The sequence below is a fragment of the Ovis canadensis genome, chromosome 3 (genome assembly GCF_042477335.2).
Source record: "Ovis canadensis isolate MfBH-ARS-UI-01 breed Bighorn chromosome 3, ARS-UI_OviCan_v2, whole genome shotgun sequence".
Taxonomy (NCBI): domain Eukaryota; kingdom Metazoa; phylum Chordata; class Mammalia; order Artiodactyla; family Bovidae; genus Ovis; species Ovis canadensis.
The window spans coordinates 121,470,838-121,483,715 of record NC_091247.1 but is presented as its reverse complement, the minus strand read 5'-3'; the positions used below and the strand labels follow the sequence as shown (position 1 = coordinate 121,483,715).

The window sequence follows — 12,878 nt, the reverse complement described above, 5'->3', positions numbered from 1 at the left end:
ACTATTCACTTGCACTTGTTTAAGTGGCACATTAGCCTTTGTTTTGTTTTTCTAGCAATTAAAATATAAATTTAAAGACATCATAAGTATATCAGAATTGGCAGAAACAGTCTCATTTATAATTCTGAATTTGATTTTTAATAATAAGCAACTGGAATACCTAACTTATCTTTTTCCAGAAAGAGTAAGCACAAAAAAACCATAAAACACTTAAACAACAAACTAAGAATTCCCTGGAGGTCCAGCGGTTAGAACTCTGCGCTTGTATTACCAAGGGCCTGCGTTTGATCCCTGGTTGAGGAACTTAAGATCCCATAAGCTGGGCGGTGTTGGTCCCTCCCCGGCTAAAAATCATGAGGACTTCTCTGTCAATCCAATGGTTAGGACTGTGCTCTTCCACTGCAGTGGACACAGGTTCAACCCCTGGTCAGAGAGCTAAAATACCACATGCTGCATGGTGCAGCCAGAAGTCTATTTAGTTAAAATTTAAAATATATAAAAGTAACTAAAACAACAGATTGGATCACCGTGATTGTTGTTGTTCAGTCGTTAAGTCATGACCTTTAGACTCCATGGACTGCAGCACGCCAGGCTCCTCTGTCCTTCACTCTCTCCCAGAGTTTGCTCAGATTCATGTCCATTGAGTCGGTGATGCTATCTAACTATCTCATCCTGTGCTGCCCTCTTCTCCTTTGCCTTCAGTCTGTCTTGTATGTGTATCTTCACCAGTGAGTTGGCTCTTGGGGTCAGGTGCCCAAAGTGTTGGAGCTTCAGCTTCAACATCAGTCCTTCCAGTGATTATTCAGGCTTGGTTTTCTTTATGATTGATTGGTTTGATCTTCTTGCTGTCCAGGGGACTCTGAGGAGTCTTCTCCAACACCAAGTACAAAAGCATTAATTCTTTGGCACTCAGCCTTCTTTCTGGTCCAACTCTCACTCCATATGTGAGCACTATAAAAACCGTAGCTTTGACTATATGGACTTTGTGGGCAAAGTGATGTCTCTGCTTTTTAATATGCTGTGTAGATTTGTCATAGCTTTCCTTCCAAGGAGCAAATGTCTTTCGATTTCATGGCTGCAATCACCCTCAGTGATTTTGGAGCCCAAGAAAATAAAATCTGTCACTGTCCAACTTTCCTCATCTATTTGCCATGAAGTGATGAGACCAAATGCCGTGGTTTTAGTTTTTTGAATGTTGAGTTTTAAGCTGTTTTTTCACTCTTTTCTTTCACCCTCATCAAGGGGCTCTTTAGTTCCTCTTCACTTTCTGCCATTAGAGTACTATCATCTGCATATCTAACATTGTTGATATTTCTTGTGGCAGTCTTAATTCCAGCTTGTTACTCATCCAGCACAGCATTTTGCTTGATGTACTCTGCATATAAGTTAAATAAGCAAAGTGACCATTTAAATTCCCAACTACAGCCAGTCCATTGTTCCATGTCTGGTTCTAACTGTTGCTTGACTGGCTTCTCCGGTTTCTCGGGAGACAGATAAGATAGTCTGGTATTCCCATTTTTTTAATGAATTTTCCACAGCTGCTTGTGATCCACACAGTCAAAGGCTTTCACATAGTCAGTTAAACTATTAGTAATTGCCCTCTGCTCTTCCCTAGTAGCATATTGGACACCTTCCGACCTGTGTGCATACATAAGTGCTCAGTCGTGTCCAACTCTTGTGGGACCCCACAGATTGTAGCCCACCAGGCTCTGTTCGTGTGATTCTCCAGGCAAGAATATCAGAGTGGGTTACCGTTTCCTTCTCCAGGAGATCTTCACGACCCAGGGGTCAAACCCATGTCTCCAGAGTCTCCTGCACTGGCAAGTGGATTCTTTACCACTGAGCCACCTGGGAATCACTCTTCCAGCCTATGGAGGCTTATCTTCCAGTGTCATATCTTTTTTCTTTTCATACTGTTCGTGAGATTCTCACGGCAAGAATACTGGCGTGGTTTGCCATTCCCTTCTCCAGTGGACCATGTTTTGTCAGAACTCTTTACTATGACCCGTCCATCTTGAATGGCACTGCGCAGCATGGTTCATAGCTTCATTGAGTTACACAGGCCCCTTCACCATGAAGGCTGTGATCCATGAAGGGGAGATGGCCATGATTAGATCTTAATTTATATGCTATAACTATAAAAAAGAAATCTTGCAAGAAGGATCAAAGAGTAACTGCTTTACAAACCCTGATGGTACAAAAATATGAATGTTGAAAGGATTGACAGAAGAGAAAATTATATCAAGAAATGTTTTTGAATTGCCAAATTAATGAAGTTGTGCTTAATCACGATGAACTGTTTGTGTGTGTGTATATATATAGTTTTTTAAAGGCTGTTTTGTGGTTAATGACCATAAAAGAGCATTCTTGTTTAGTAGTTAGCAAAAACTGTTCTTGGTAAATCTTTAAAATTGGTTATTCAATACATTGGCTTCTGGGGGAATGAACCTTTTGATGAATTTATTTTCAGTAAATTGAACAGGAATCCCAAGGGAAGTGTATGAACAGAGGTCATTGTAAATAAAAACTAAGCACTTGCTTTTTTACTGTCCCTGTGCTCAATACCCACATGCACCGCTCCCTGGTTTTGAGTGCAACATGTGGCTTAAAGCCCCAAAGGTCCTTTTCATCTCGAGATCTCTGTAGTTGACTGTATAGTACAGGAAGCAGAGAACAGAAAAATGAGACCTGAGCTTGCCAGGAAAAGAAAAGCTATGTAGCTGGGATTTCTTATAAGAGATATGATCCTTCTTACCAATTTTGGAACATGGATGATTAGAAAAGAAAACTTTAGAGAAAGAGCTAGCAAGACTAAGAGAGCCATGAAAGGGGAAGAGGCCAGTTTACAGGTCAGACTGCATGGGTGCAAAGGCACACAGTCTGGTCCAATCTACATTTCAGTCAGGGTCCTGGAATCTGAGCCTGCGGGCTAGCCTCTCTTCACTGTGTGTAGACAGAGAGCTTGCGCATGGGAGGGAAGACTGGGGTGTTTTTGGCTTTGTGCCCAGTAGTCAACCATCCTTGCTCTCGGCTTAACTGTAAAGACTTGAGGCAAAATGATACATAGAGGATGTCTAAGCATTCCTCTAATAAATATTTGTTTTAATTTCGGTACAAATTTTGTTTTCTCTTTTCTTTACTCACACTGTATTATTACTCCTCCTGAATAGCATTACAAGAGCAGAGGAGCATGGCAGGCTAGAGAACATGGGGGCATAAGGAGTCAGACACCCGCGCACACACACATGCACACACACACACAGACACAGTTACTATGATCCTCTCCCCTTCCCCATCTTTATTGCACTTACATCTCTTTATGTTTCTTACCTCCTTACAGAGACAAGAAAGATTTGCTGATAGGTCACTATTAGAAATGGAAAAAAGGGTAAGTGTTGATCTTAATGAATCATTTTCCCCCTTTATTTTTTGTATAAGCAATAATAGGTTTTCTTTAGTTTTGTTTTTATGGATGGTAGTTTTAATTAGTTTAAATTGATATTTATTAATTCGATTATGAATGTTTTCTAGCTTATCCTCTTTATAGAGTCCTACAGGGTAAAATTACCTTGTTAAATAAAATTTAATGTGTTATACTTTTAATGGACCAAAAAACATGTCTTAATTCTGAAACATACACACTGTGGTAGTGAATCTGATATTTTTTAAATACCATTTATCTCTCTCTGATTGTCTGTGTTGATATACTTAAAACACATTAATCATATATACATTTGGTTTAATTCTTTGCAAAAATAAAATACTTCCATTATTAAAGTTTTTAAAGGTATGGAGACCAAAGTTTTGAATTCTTTTTAAAGTTAATTTAATATTTAATTTTGAGTTTAGATATTTAACTTAAGCAGGCTCTTTTAAACTAAAAAATTAGTATAAGAAAATCCTTTTACCATTTTATGTCTTTCTACAATTTCTTGTCTGGCTATGATATATTCACTTGTATTTTTCTCCCTTTATTATTACTATTATTGCTCAGGGATCTGGCAGTGGGCATAGGAATAACTCCACAAGTTTAGTCTGAACAGTTGAAGATGTATATAAATGATCAAAAGTAAATGGAAAAATGCTTAAAGAGTACCTGTAACACTACTGAGCAGTGGCTAGATTTTCAAGGTTTCAGCCACAGAAGAAGTTACATACTGTGGAGCTGTGATCTCTAGATCAAAGAGAGTCAAGAGTACTTGGTATATTTTCTTCCATTCCATTTCAAAAATAGCCAACTTACCTTTTTAATCCCCCTAAAAAGGAGAAAAGTGATATAAATGCAGAATCATAGACAAAAAGTTATCTATGTCATTTACTAAATTGTAATGTGTAATAACTACTAGTTTTATTATGATTTCATCAGGTTTTAGAAATCATTGTTCTAGGCTTTTTAAAAACCTATTGATCTAACTTGTAATTGCTAAATTTTAACATCAATTATATTAAATGTAATGTTATACATCACAGTATAACTTATGGAATTTTATATCCAAGATATGTAGAAATAGTAAAGAAATGTTTTCAGTTCTCCTTTATCCATACTAATAGTTGGGGTGAAAGACATGGATTACCATATACTTAAAATATTATTTGTTTCTGAGATAGTCACATTTTTAAAGAATATCTAATTTTTTGTGAAAATGTGTTTATTACAAAAATTTTAGCAAAAGATGAAAGTAAAATCTCCCTATCATGCAGAGATAAGTGATATTTTTCATCTAGGCTTATGCATTTAAATAATATACCCATGTTCATATTCTGACATTCCCACCTGACCTTCTTTTTCTGCCTGTCAAATGCAGATAAATTACAAAGCAGTCAGTCTACTCTCAGTTTAACAGACGTTGGTAGTCATAGTACTGATAATAACTGCTAACTTTCATTTAGCACTGTCTTACATACCAGGTAGGCACTGAGTTAAGCACTTTATATACATTTTTTTCTCTTAACCATATTTTTAAATGGTAACAAGTTTCTCAGATATAAGAAATTGCCTGCAACTTTACAATTGGCAGTTTGACAATCAATATAGTGTTCTTGTCTTGCTTTACCACTAATTAGTTAAAATCTTGAAGACACATAATAAAGTGAAGGCTGATGAGGGTGTTCCCTGCAGCTGGAGGAAATTTTCTATTGTTGATATTGCACAAAGTTATGAGGATCAAATATTACATGTCCTGGTATTTTGAAAAGTGCGGTAGTTTTTATGAATGAGTTGTGGCTGTACTGTTACCTAGGAGAAAGTTCTTTTTATCAAAAATAACATTTTTGTCTTCCTAATAATGTTTAAACATGCTAATATAATAGAAAAACACGATACTTATAAGCCTATGAATAGGATTCCATCTGTTTTTTAAAATCACATACCCTAAAAATGTTAACATTTACAGTAAATGTACTGCTTTACTAAGTATCAGCATTGATTATTAATCTGAGAAAGAATGTCTTGGAAATAGTGTCAATGTGATTAAACTAAATTTAAATGGTTTGTATCTGAAAGGTGACCGGCAAGAGTCAGTATCTTCTCGGCGGTATGACCTAACCAAAGTTTTAAGCACATTAATTACTGCTGCTTGCTTCTTGCATAACACCCTAGAATGCTTACTATTTAAGGGAGGATAAAAGTGCACACTGCAGTAATATACTGTATGTTGCCTTTGCCTGTCACTCTTTGAAACGAAGTGGTTTAAAATAAATGCTACAGTTGCTTCTTTATTAGATTCACTGCATTAATGCTACACAGGTATAAAACTAAATACAAAGCTCTAAAGTCGACTGGACGAATGATGACTAGTAGACATTGTGGGTGGAGGGATAACCATCTTTTAGACTGTTCTGAAATTTTAAAATACACATACTTGAGTCACGTTTGCTTCTTGCTTTTTCTGCTTCTTATCACTGTAGAGTAATTGCATCTCTGTGTGAGTTTTTTTTTTTCCTTTTTCTATGCAATCTTCAGTCTTGAGTAGCAGTTTACTCTATCCCTAGTTTTATGTAAACTAAAAACAGTTTGAACATGTTATGTGGCATTTTACCAGAAGGTCAAAGCTTTAAAGAAAGAGCTTATAGGAAGTAATAAAGTAATGATCTTCATATTTATTTCTCTCAAATTTTGGAGAGCTCTTTACACATCACTGGCATCACATCTTTTTCTACACTGCTCCTGATTTGATTGTTTATCCTAAAGTGTCACTGTTTCACAATTTAGAAGAAAATTTAGGAGTATAATAATTATATCAGTAACATTAATACCTTAAATTCATCTAGGAACGAAGAGCTCTCGAAAGAAGAATATCTGAAATGGAAGAAGAGCTGAAAGTAAGTAAATAGTGCTGCGATGTAAACTCAGCTTTCACAGTGCTATGGACATTGTGTTCATGCATCGTTCCCAGAGTTGCTCATGCACTTTGTGAGTTATCTATGTCTTGTGCTTCTATTTCTTCCTGAAGTCAGGTTTTAGGTGAGCTAGAAAAGTATTTAAAACTCAAATTCTTTTGTTAATCTGTTTTTATGGCACTTTGGATGTTCAGGTATAGAATAAATAAGATGATATTGACTAAGATTTGGAATGTATCATTTATTCTTTACATTTCAAATATTCTGTTCCCTGGGCGGAAGATGGTAAATGGGGATCATGCAAAAATGTTCTTTGAAAATGAAGGACGTTAGAGTAGTGGACAGAGGTACAGTTTATTGAACTCTGCATCACCTGTGAAAATAGACTGGTTTTGAATATTGGAAGGTACATTCTTTGCAGGTAGAAAAGCATAATATAATTAATTGATTAGCTCTTATTACACTGGCTTGTATAAAATAATATTATTAATGAACTAATGCAAAGGATATTATGCCCATAGAATTAGAATTTTAAGATTTAAATGTTTTTCTATTGAATTATTAACCAAATAAGAAACCATCTTATTGGAACATTATTGAATAACTTTGGAGAAAATGTTTTTGGATTTTGTTTGTTTGTGTATTTCGTTTGGTAAGGAATTCTAGAACTGCGCTGTTTACTTATATAAATTTCATGGAATATTCTCTTAAGACTTAATTTTTTCTTCTTATATTTGTTGCCTATGATTCTTATATTTTCATTGTACTCTTCCACTTTCTTATTTTTTATTTTCTATTTCTTTATGTTCTGATTCCTGCAGAATCTGCACCAAATAAAGCAAATTCAAACTCTGAGAGAGTTAAATGAGCGACTGCTGACTGAGAATAGGGCCTTGACAAGAGTGGTAGCCAAGCGCTCAGGGTTCTGTAGGCAACTGCAGTCTGTGAATCTATAATTTATAGTTTCATCATTTCTTCTTAGTAGAGCCAGGCAGGTGTTCTTGTATTAGTAAGCGTGTCTTGAGCTCACTTTTACAAATTAATGCCATTGTGTCTGGAACTTGTCATGTAACTGTTGAATTGTGCATGGCTTCTCAGAATGTTAGAAAGTGTCACTAATTGTGTATTGTGACTGATAAGCTGCAGTAAACTAAGGGAATGATCTCAGCATTTAGATGAAAGACTTATCTGTACTTTTACAAAGCTTGTGTACATTTTTGACTCTTAAAATGTTTTAGTACTTAAAAATATGACTTTAATTCTTTACTAGAAAATGGAACACAAACAGTGTAATGTGTACTTTATATATAATTAATATATGTAGAAGCTGAAGATTAAACATAAATTATCTGCTTTTCAAAATAATGTCATTTAGGTCAGAACCATCTTAATTAACATTACTCAGTTCTCTATTCTAGAGGTATCCTAATAGATAAACTTCAGATTACTATATTGTATAATCTGCTTTTCAAAATAATGTCATTTCAGTCAGAACCATCCTAATTAATATTATTCAGTTCTCTATTCTAGAGGTATCATAAAATATAGTAATCTGAAGTATATCCTAATATTATATTTTTATATATTTTATTATATTTTATATCCATACATTCAGAGCACAGGTTAAGAATTGATTGGTTCCACATAAAATTAAACTTCTCGTGAAGATTTTGCATAAGATAGTTTTGCAAGTAGTTTTACTTTTATCTAAATTGATAACCTAGTACATTTTGAAAGCTGAGGAAAGATACCTAATTATCTTGGAAAGTATGTTTTAATGTCCAAAATATAAGCTATTCCATTTCCTTTCAAATCTGGCAGAGCACATGTCATTTAAATCATTCTTAGTAGAAAACCCAATTAACTTACAGTATTTCCACCCCCTCCTTCACTTTGTCTATTAAAAAAAACTTTGATACGTTTTCAGGGTCTAAGGGTGTGTTTTTTTATTTACTCCAAACATTAGTAGTATTTTCTATGCTTGGATATTTTAAGAAATTCAGACTTATTACTTTGGCTTGTAAATTATTTTAGTCTAATGAGAGTAGTAATTGCTTTATTATCATTTAATTGAGCACCTATCTTGGATCAAACATTATGTACCAGACATTTAAACTTAATACAAGGTAAATCATTTAAGGAATTTTAATAATTTAAAACAAGTCTGACTCCCTCAAAACTTCCCTAAATAATCAGGTTTTCTTGTGGAGTAACAGTGTGGATTGAGGTCTGACGAAACAAAGCAAAAGGCCTTAATTTAGGCTAACAGAAACTCTTAAAGGAATTCCCTTTAAGAGCCTATCCTAACATAAAAACAGTCTTCCTTTCCTTGGCTGCTCTAATATGGTATGCTTGTGAGTCATGATGTCAAGTGATTCAGTACATTTCAGTTGATAACTTCAGGAGAATAAACCTTTCATTTCATCATTTATTAAACTAATTAGCTTCACAAATTGTGGGGCGGGGCCTCTTTCTTCCTGATACATGTTTTAGTCCTTAGAAGTATCTATAACTGACAAAGCTTGTTCATGTGTCTTGTGGCAAACATAACATTTAAAGAGGAACACTGAATCTTATTATTGAATTCAAACGTTTTCTTCTGTTTTTCCTCTCACAGATGTTACCAGACCTGAAAGCGGACAACCAGAGGCTAAAAGACGAAAATGGGGCCTTGATCAGAGTTATAAGCAAACTTTCCAAATAAAAAAGCAGCAAGCAATGGAGTTGCACGTGTTAGTAGCCCAGTGGACCATAATTGACCGTCACTGGAGACCTGGGAAGAAGCCTTGGAGACTGTCATTTTTGGATATCCTGCCAAATGCCCTCTTATCTAGGAGTTTTGTTTAATTTTCTGTTTTTTTTTTTTTTTCTTGTATCAAGACCATTGTTTCATGTTAATGCAGCTGCTGAGAAGAATTTTTTTTATGACTGAGAAAACTTGTTTACAGCTCCAGCATATAAGGAAAGTGTTCAAGGCCAGATATGCCTCAGATATTTAACCAGTAAGCCTTAGTTGTACATAAATACTTTTGTGTCAACAAAAACTCAGCTCTCACAGAAGACAGTTATTCAGCATTTTTTTGATGTGCCACAGTTTCCAGTTTTTCAATATTTAATTTTATTTTAATTTGTTTTGTTTTTTGCTTTACATCTAAGTTTGGGTTTGTATCTTTTCCTTCTAACTCTTCATGTGGCAGACTTTCTGTCGTCTCACAGCTTTCTCACTTCCAGAAAGGAGCGCTCGCTCCTCTGCAATCATTGTCATATATTGGGCTGATGCTGTTGCCCCCGCCTGGAACTGAATTGCTTGGTGGAGCATCTGCTTTCACTGTGTGTGCAATATGCATTTATTCCTTTTATGGATGCTTTAAAGTCAGTTGAGATTAGATTCTTTTAAGTCCTATTTTCTGCCTTCATTGGTCACTTTTTTGTTTTTGTTTGTTTTTTATTATTGTAGTATAAGACGTTAGGTTCTGTAATCTTCACATTCATTTTAGCAGGTACTGAGTGATGCTGTATATATAAATAAGTGTATTGTTTGATTTTTAGACCACCACATGGCATGCTTGACTATTATTTCAAATGTCTGTTAATGCAAAGTAGGCTACTCCACAATAGTGTTAAGAACAAAACTTACTAACAAAGTGATATAAAGACTTAAATTAACACATTATGTGGAGCCCTATCTTTACAAAAGTTTTCTACTGTAAAATGCTTTTACTTTTATTTGCAGTTTTCATTTGATAGTATTCAACCATAATTAAAGTTGCATAAGATAATTGCTTCACATTTCACATACCTATATTTATCTGAGTGCTGTCTAAAACTGTTGTGCTAGCCAAAGTAATGCTCTGAAATCATTTGCAGACTTAACCCGTGAGTTCGTGTTAAATGCACTGTTATTGCCATGTGAAGAGGCATTGACTTTGATACCACCATCATGTTCAGACCATTTTATACATTTCAGTGGCCTTTTTTAAAAAAGAAAAGCAAAACCAAGTAAATAGTGAAGATGGCATTTATTTGGACAAATAGCTTTTATATTTTCATTAAACCATGCAAAAAGTACTATATCTTTCTGGCACATAACTGTCTCCTTAACCACTGAACAGTTTAGCCATTTGAATAAATTGTACATTGTAAAGCTTATAGTAGCTAATTGTATTATTGATTGTATTGTATACTATATTAAATGTGAATTTGTACCCCTTCATTTTAAAAGGTCATTGTGTTCTACTGCCTATTTTAGATTACGTTGGGGTTGGGAAAGGGTGTTTTGGTAAGCAGGATTTTAAGTCCTCTCTTGATTGGTTTTATGAAGATATAAGGTTATGCTCTTACTACCAAGCTCAGGATTCTTGATTTTTAAAGGTACAAGGATAGTTGTGGGAATTTATTTTTGGTTACATTTGAACTGTATGAATGGTGGGTCTGAATATAGAGAATTTCCATGGTCTTATGTGGACGTAAAACATACAGATAATTGATCAGTTTGAGTGACTGCAACATATTCTGGTTGCACAACAGTTAGGCATGCTAAGGATTATATTTGTGAAGTTTGGATGCCTGTGAAGAATGATTAAATACGTGTTTCTAATATTTTAGTGTTTTGTATTTAGGTTATTTATTCTTTGTATCTAAAACTGAACAGCTACTGTGCTATATTGATTTTATTGGTAGTATTGAGCAGACCTTGTTTCTGCATGAAACTAGTTGCAAAACCCACTATTTTGGAAATAAAAATGTATTTTGACATATACAAATAAAATGAATAAAACTATTTTAAATGTGTGAACTTTTACTGAAGACGTTTAAAACTTTGTTCTGATATTTAAATTCTGCATGGGTATCTTCACTAACTGCTTTACTTGGATTCCATTGGAATAATTTTTGAAATTGTAATATTGTGATAACTTGCACAACATTGTACATGCACATCTGTAAATTTAAGCTTAATTGCCATATTTATGCAATCTGTGTGTCAATTTGAACAAATGTTTATATATTTTACATAAAGCTATCTGTGTGCAGAATCTGAGAACTAGTTTTTTTATAAGTGGGTAAAGAATAATGATGAAAGTGAGTTTCAAGATAGTAGCTTTGTAAGCATAAGACTTCATTTACCTAAGTATTTTGTGGCTTCTAAATTAAACCTGTGCTTTTTCTTAATTGCAGAGATAGACTTGGGAATACAGATAAAGATAATATTCCAGTGAAATGTAAAGTAGTAGATCATTCTCCAAACTAGAACTGTCCTAAATTCAACCCCAATCTAACTATACATCTGTAAGTAGATAAGAGACATCTCTGCTCTGGGAACTTTGGTAGAAGACTTGCAGTGGTAAAGCCTATGTTTAACAAATTAATACAGCAAGACTTGAATTCTCGTTTCCACAACCAGTACTTTCCCTGTGCATGCTTACAGAATGATAGATAGTCCTGTTGTTTTTCCTGCATACAGAAAAGAATTTCACATGCAAATATGTCAAACCAAAAGCAAAATGGCTATAGAACTATCTAGGAGAGTATTCATATCAAAAGAAAAGTAGAAATTCACTAATTCAGTAGGCTGCTTTATTCTTTTGCTTAAGGGTTTATTAGCTCAGTTGCTCAGTCACGTCCGACTCTGTGACCCCATGGACTGCAGTACACCAGGCTTCCCTGTCCATCACCAACTCCCGAAGCTTGCTCAAACCCATGTCCATCAAGTCAGTGATGCCATCCCACCGTCTCATCTCTGTCGTCCCCTTCTCCTATTACCACTTAGTCTTTCCCAGCAAATCTGAAACAATCATGACTCCCAGTGTCAGCACTCAGTGAGTGGTGTAAGAATCAAATATCCAGTGGTCAGATTGTTTCCAGACTAGTACACTGTATTTCCCATAAGAAATAACAGCCTTGTAGGTTGTCCTCCACTTTGTCATTATAAGCAGAATACAGAACTAACTCTCTGACCAGTTTTTAACAATCCATTAGTCATATCTTGCTAGAGAAAACCTTTGGTTGCAAAGATGAAAGCTGACTGATTAGCAGTCTTTTCTGTGATGTTCCATATTTTATACTGTGGGTGGTCTCTGTGTCAGGGAGTGCATATGAGAGATGTCCAAAAATGGTTGGGTGTAGAATGAAGTACTTTATTTTCCTATTAAGTATCTTTAAGTAGCTAAGTACGTTTCTTGACTTTCATTGTAGAAAGGGTCTCTGGGGTTATGTGCTATGAAACAACAGAGTGCTTTCTCTGGTGTCATGTTGCTGTTCCAGGCCCACCAGATGATCAGATTGCAAAGTAATAAATTTAAAAACATAGGAGCCAGAAGTTTAAAATTCTATAATAAAATGACATAAATAATTCTTACTACTGTAACTTAAAACTTTATTACAAGTTTCCTAAAATTTATTAGAAATAGGCATTTTTGAGCCAGGTTGTCCCAGCTTGTCATTGCTTAAATTTCAATAAACATACAGGTTATAGACATTAACTGTCTTTTAATTAATTTTAAAAAGCTGATGAGGAAAAGGGAAATGTGAGAAGAAATGAG

General features: G+C 34.7%; 1 protein-coding gene across 12 annotated transcripts in view; it reads left to right on the top strand.

Annotated features, from left to right (window-relative positions):
• The window catches only part of PPP1R12A (protein phosphatase 1 regulatory subunit 12A), a 169,936-nt gene extending 158,817 nt beyond the window's left edge, over positions 1–11,119 (top strand). For 10 of the 12 annotated variants that reach the window (XM_069584117.1, XM_069584119.1, XM_069584120.1 and 7 more), the window contains 3 exons: positions 3,341–3,388; positions 6,271–6,321; positions 8,957–11,119. In XM_069584117.1, the coding sequence (XP_069440218.1) occupies positions 3,341–3,388; positions 6,271–6,321; positions 8,957–9,043 (186 nt within the window). In that variant the 3' untranslated portion in view covers positions 9,044–11,119. Of the gene's footprint in view, positions 1–3,340; positions 3,389–5,503; positions 5,535–6,270; positions 6,322–8,956 lie in introns of all 12 variants that reach the window. The other 2 variants (XM_069584115.1, XM_069584110.1) reach the window with 1 other exon arrangement.
• The last annotated feature ends 1,759 nt before the right edge of the window (positions 11,120–12,878 follow it).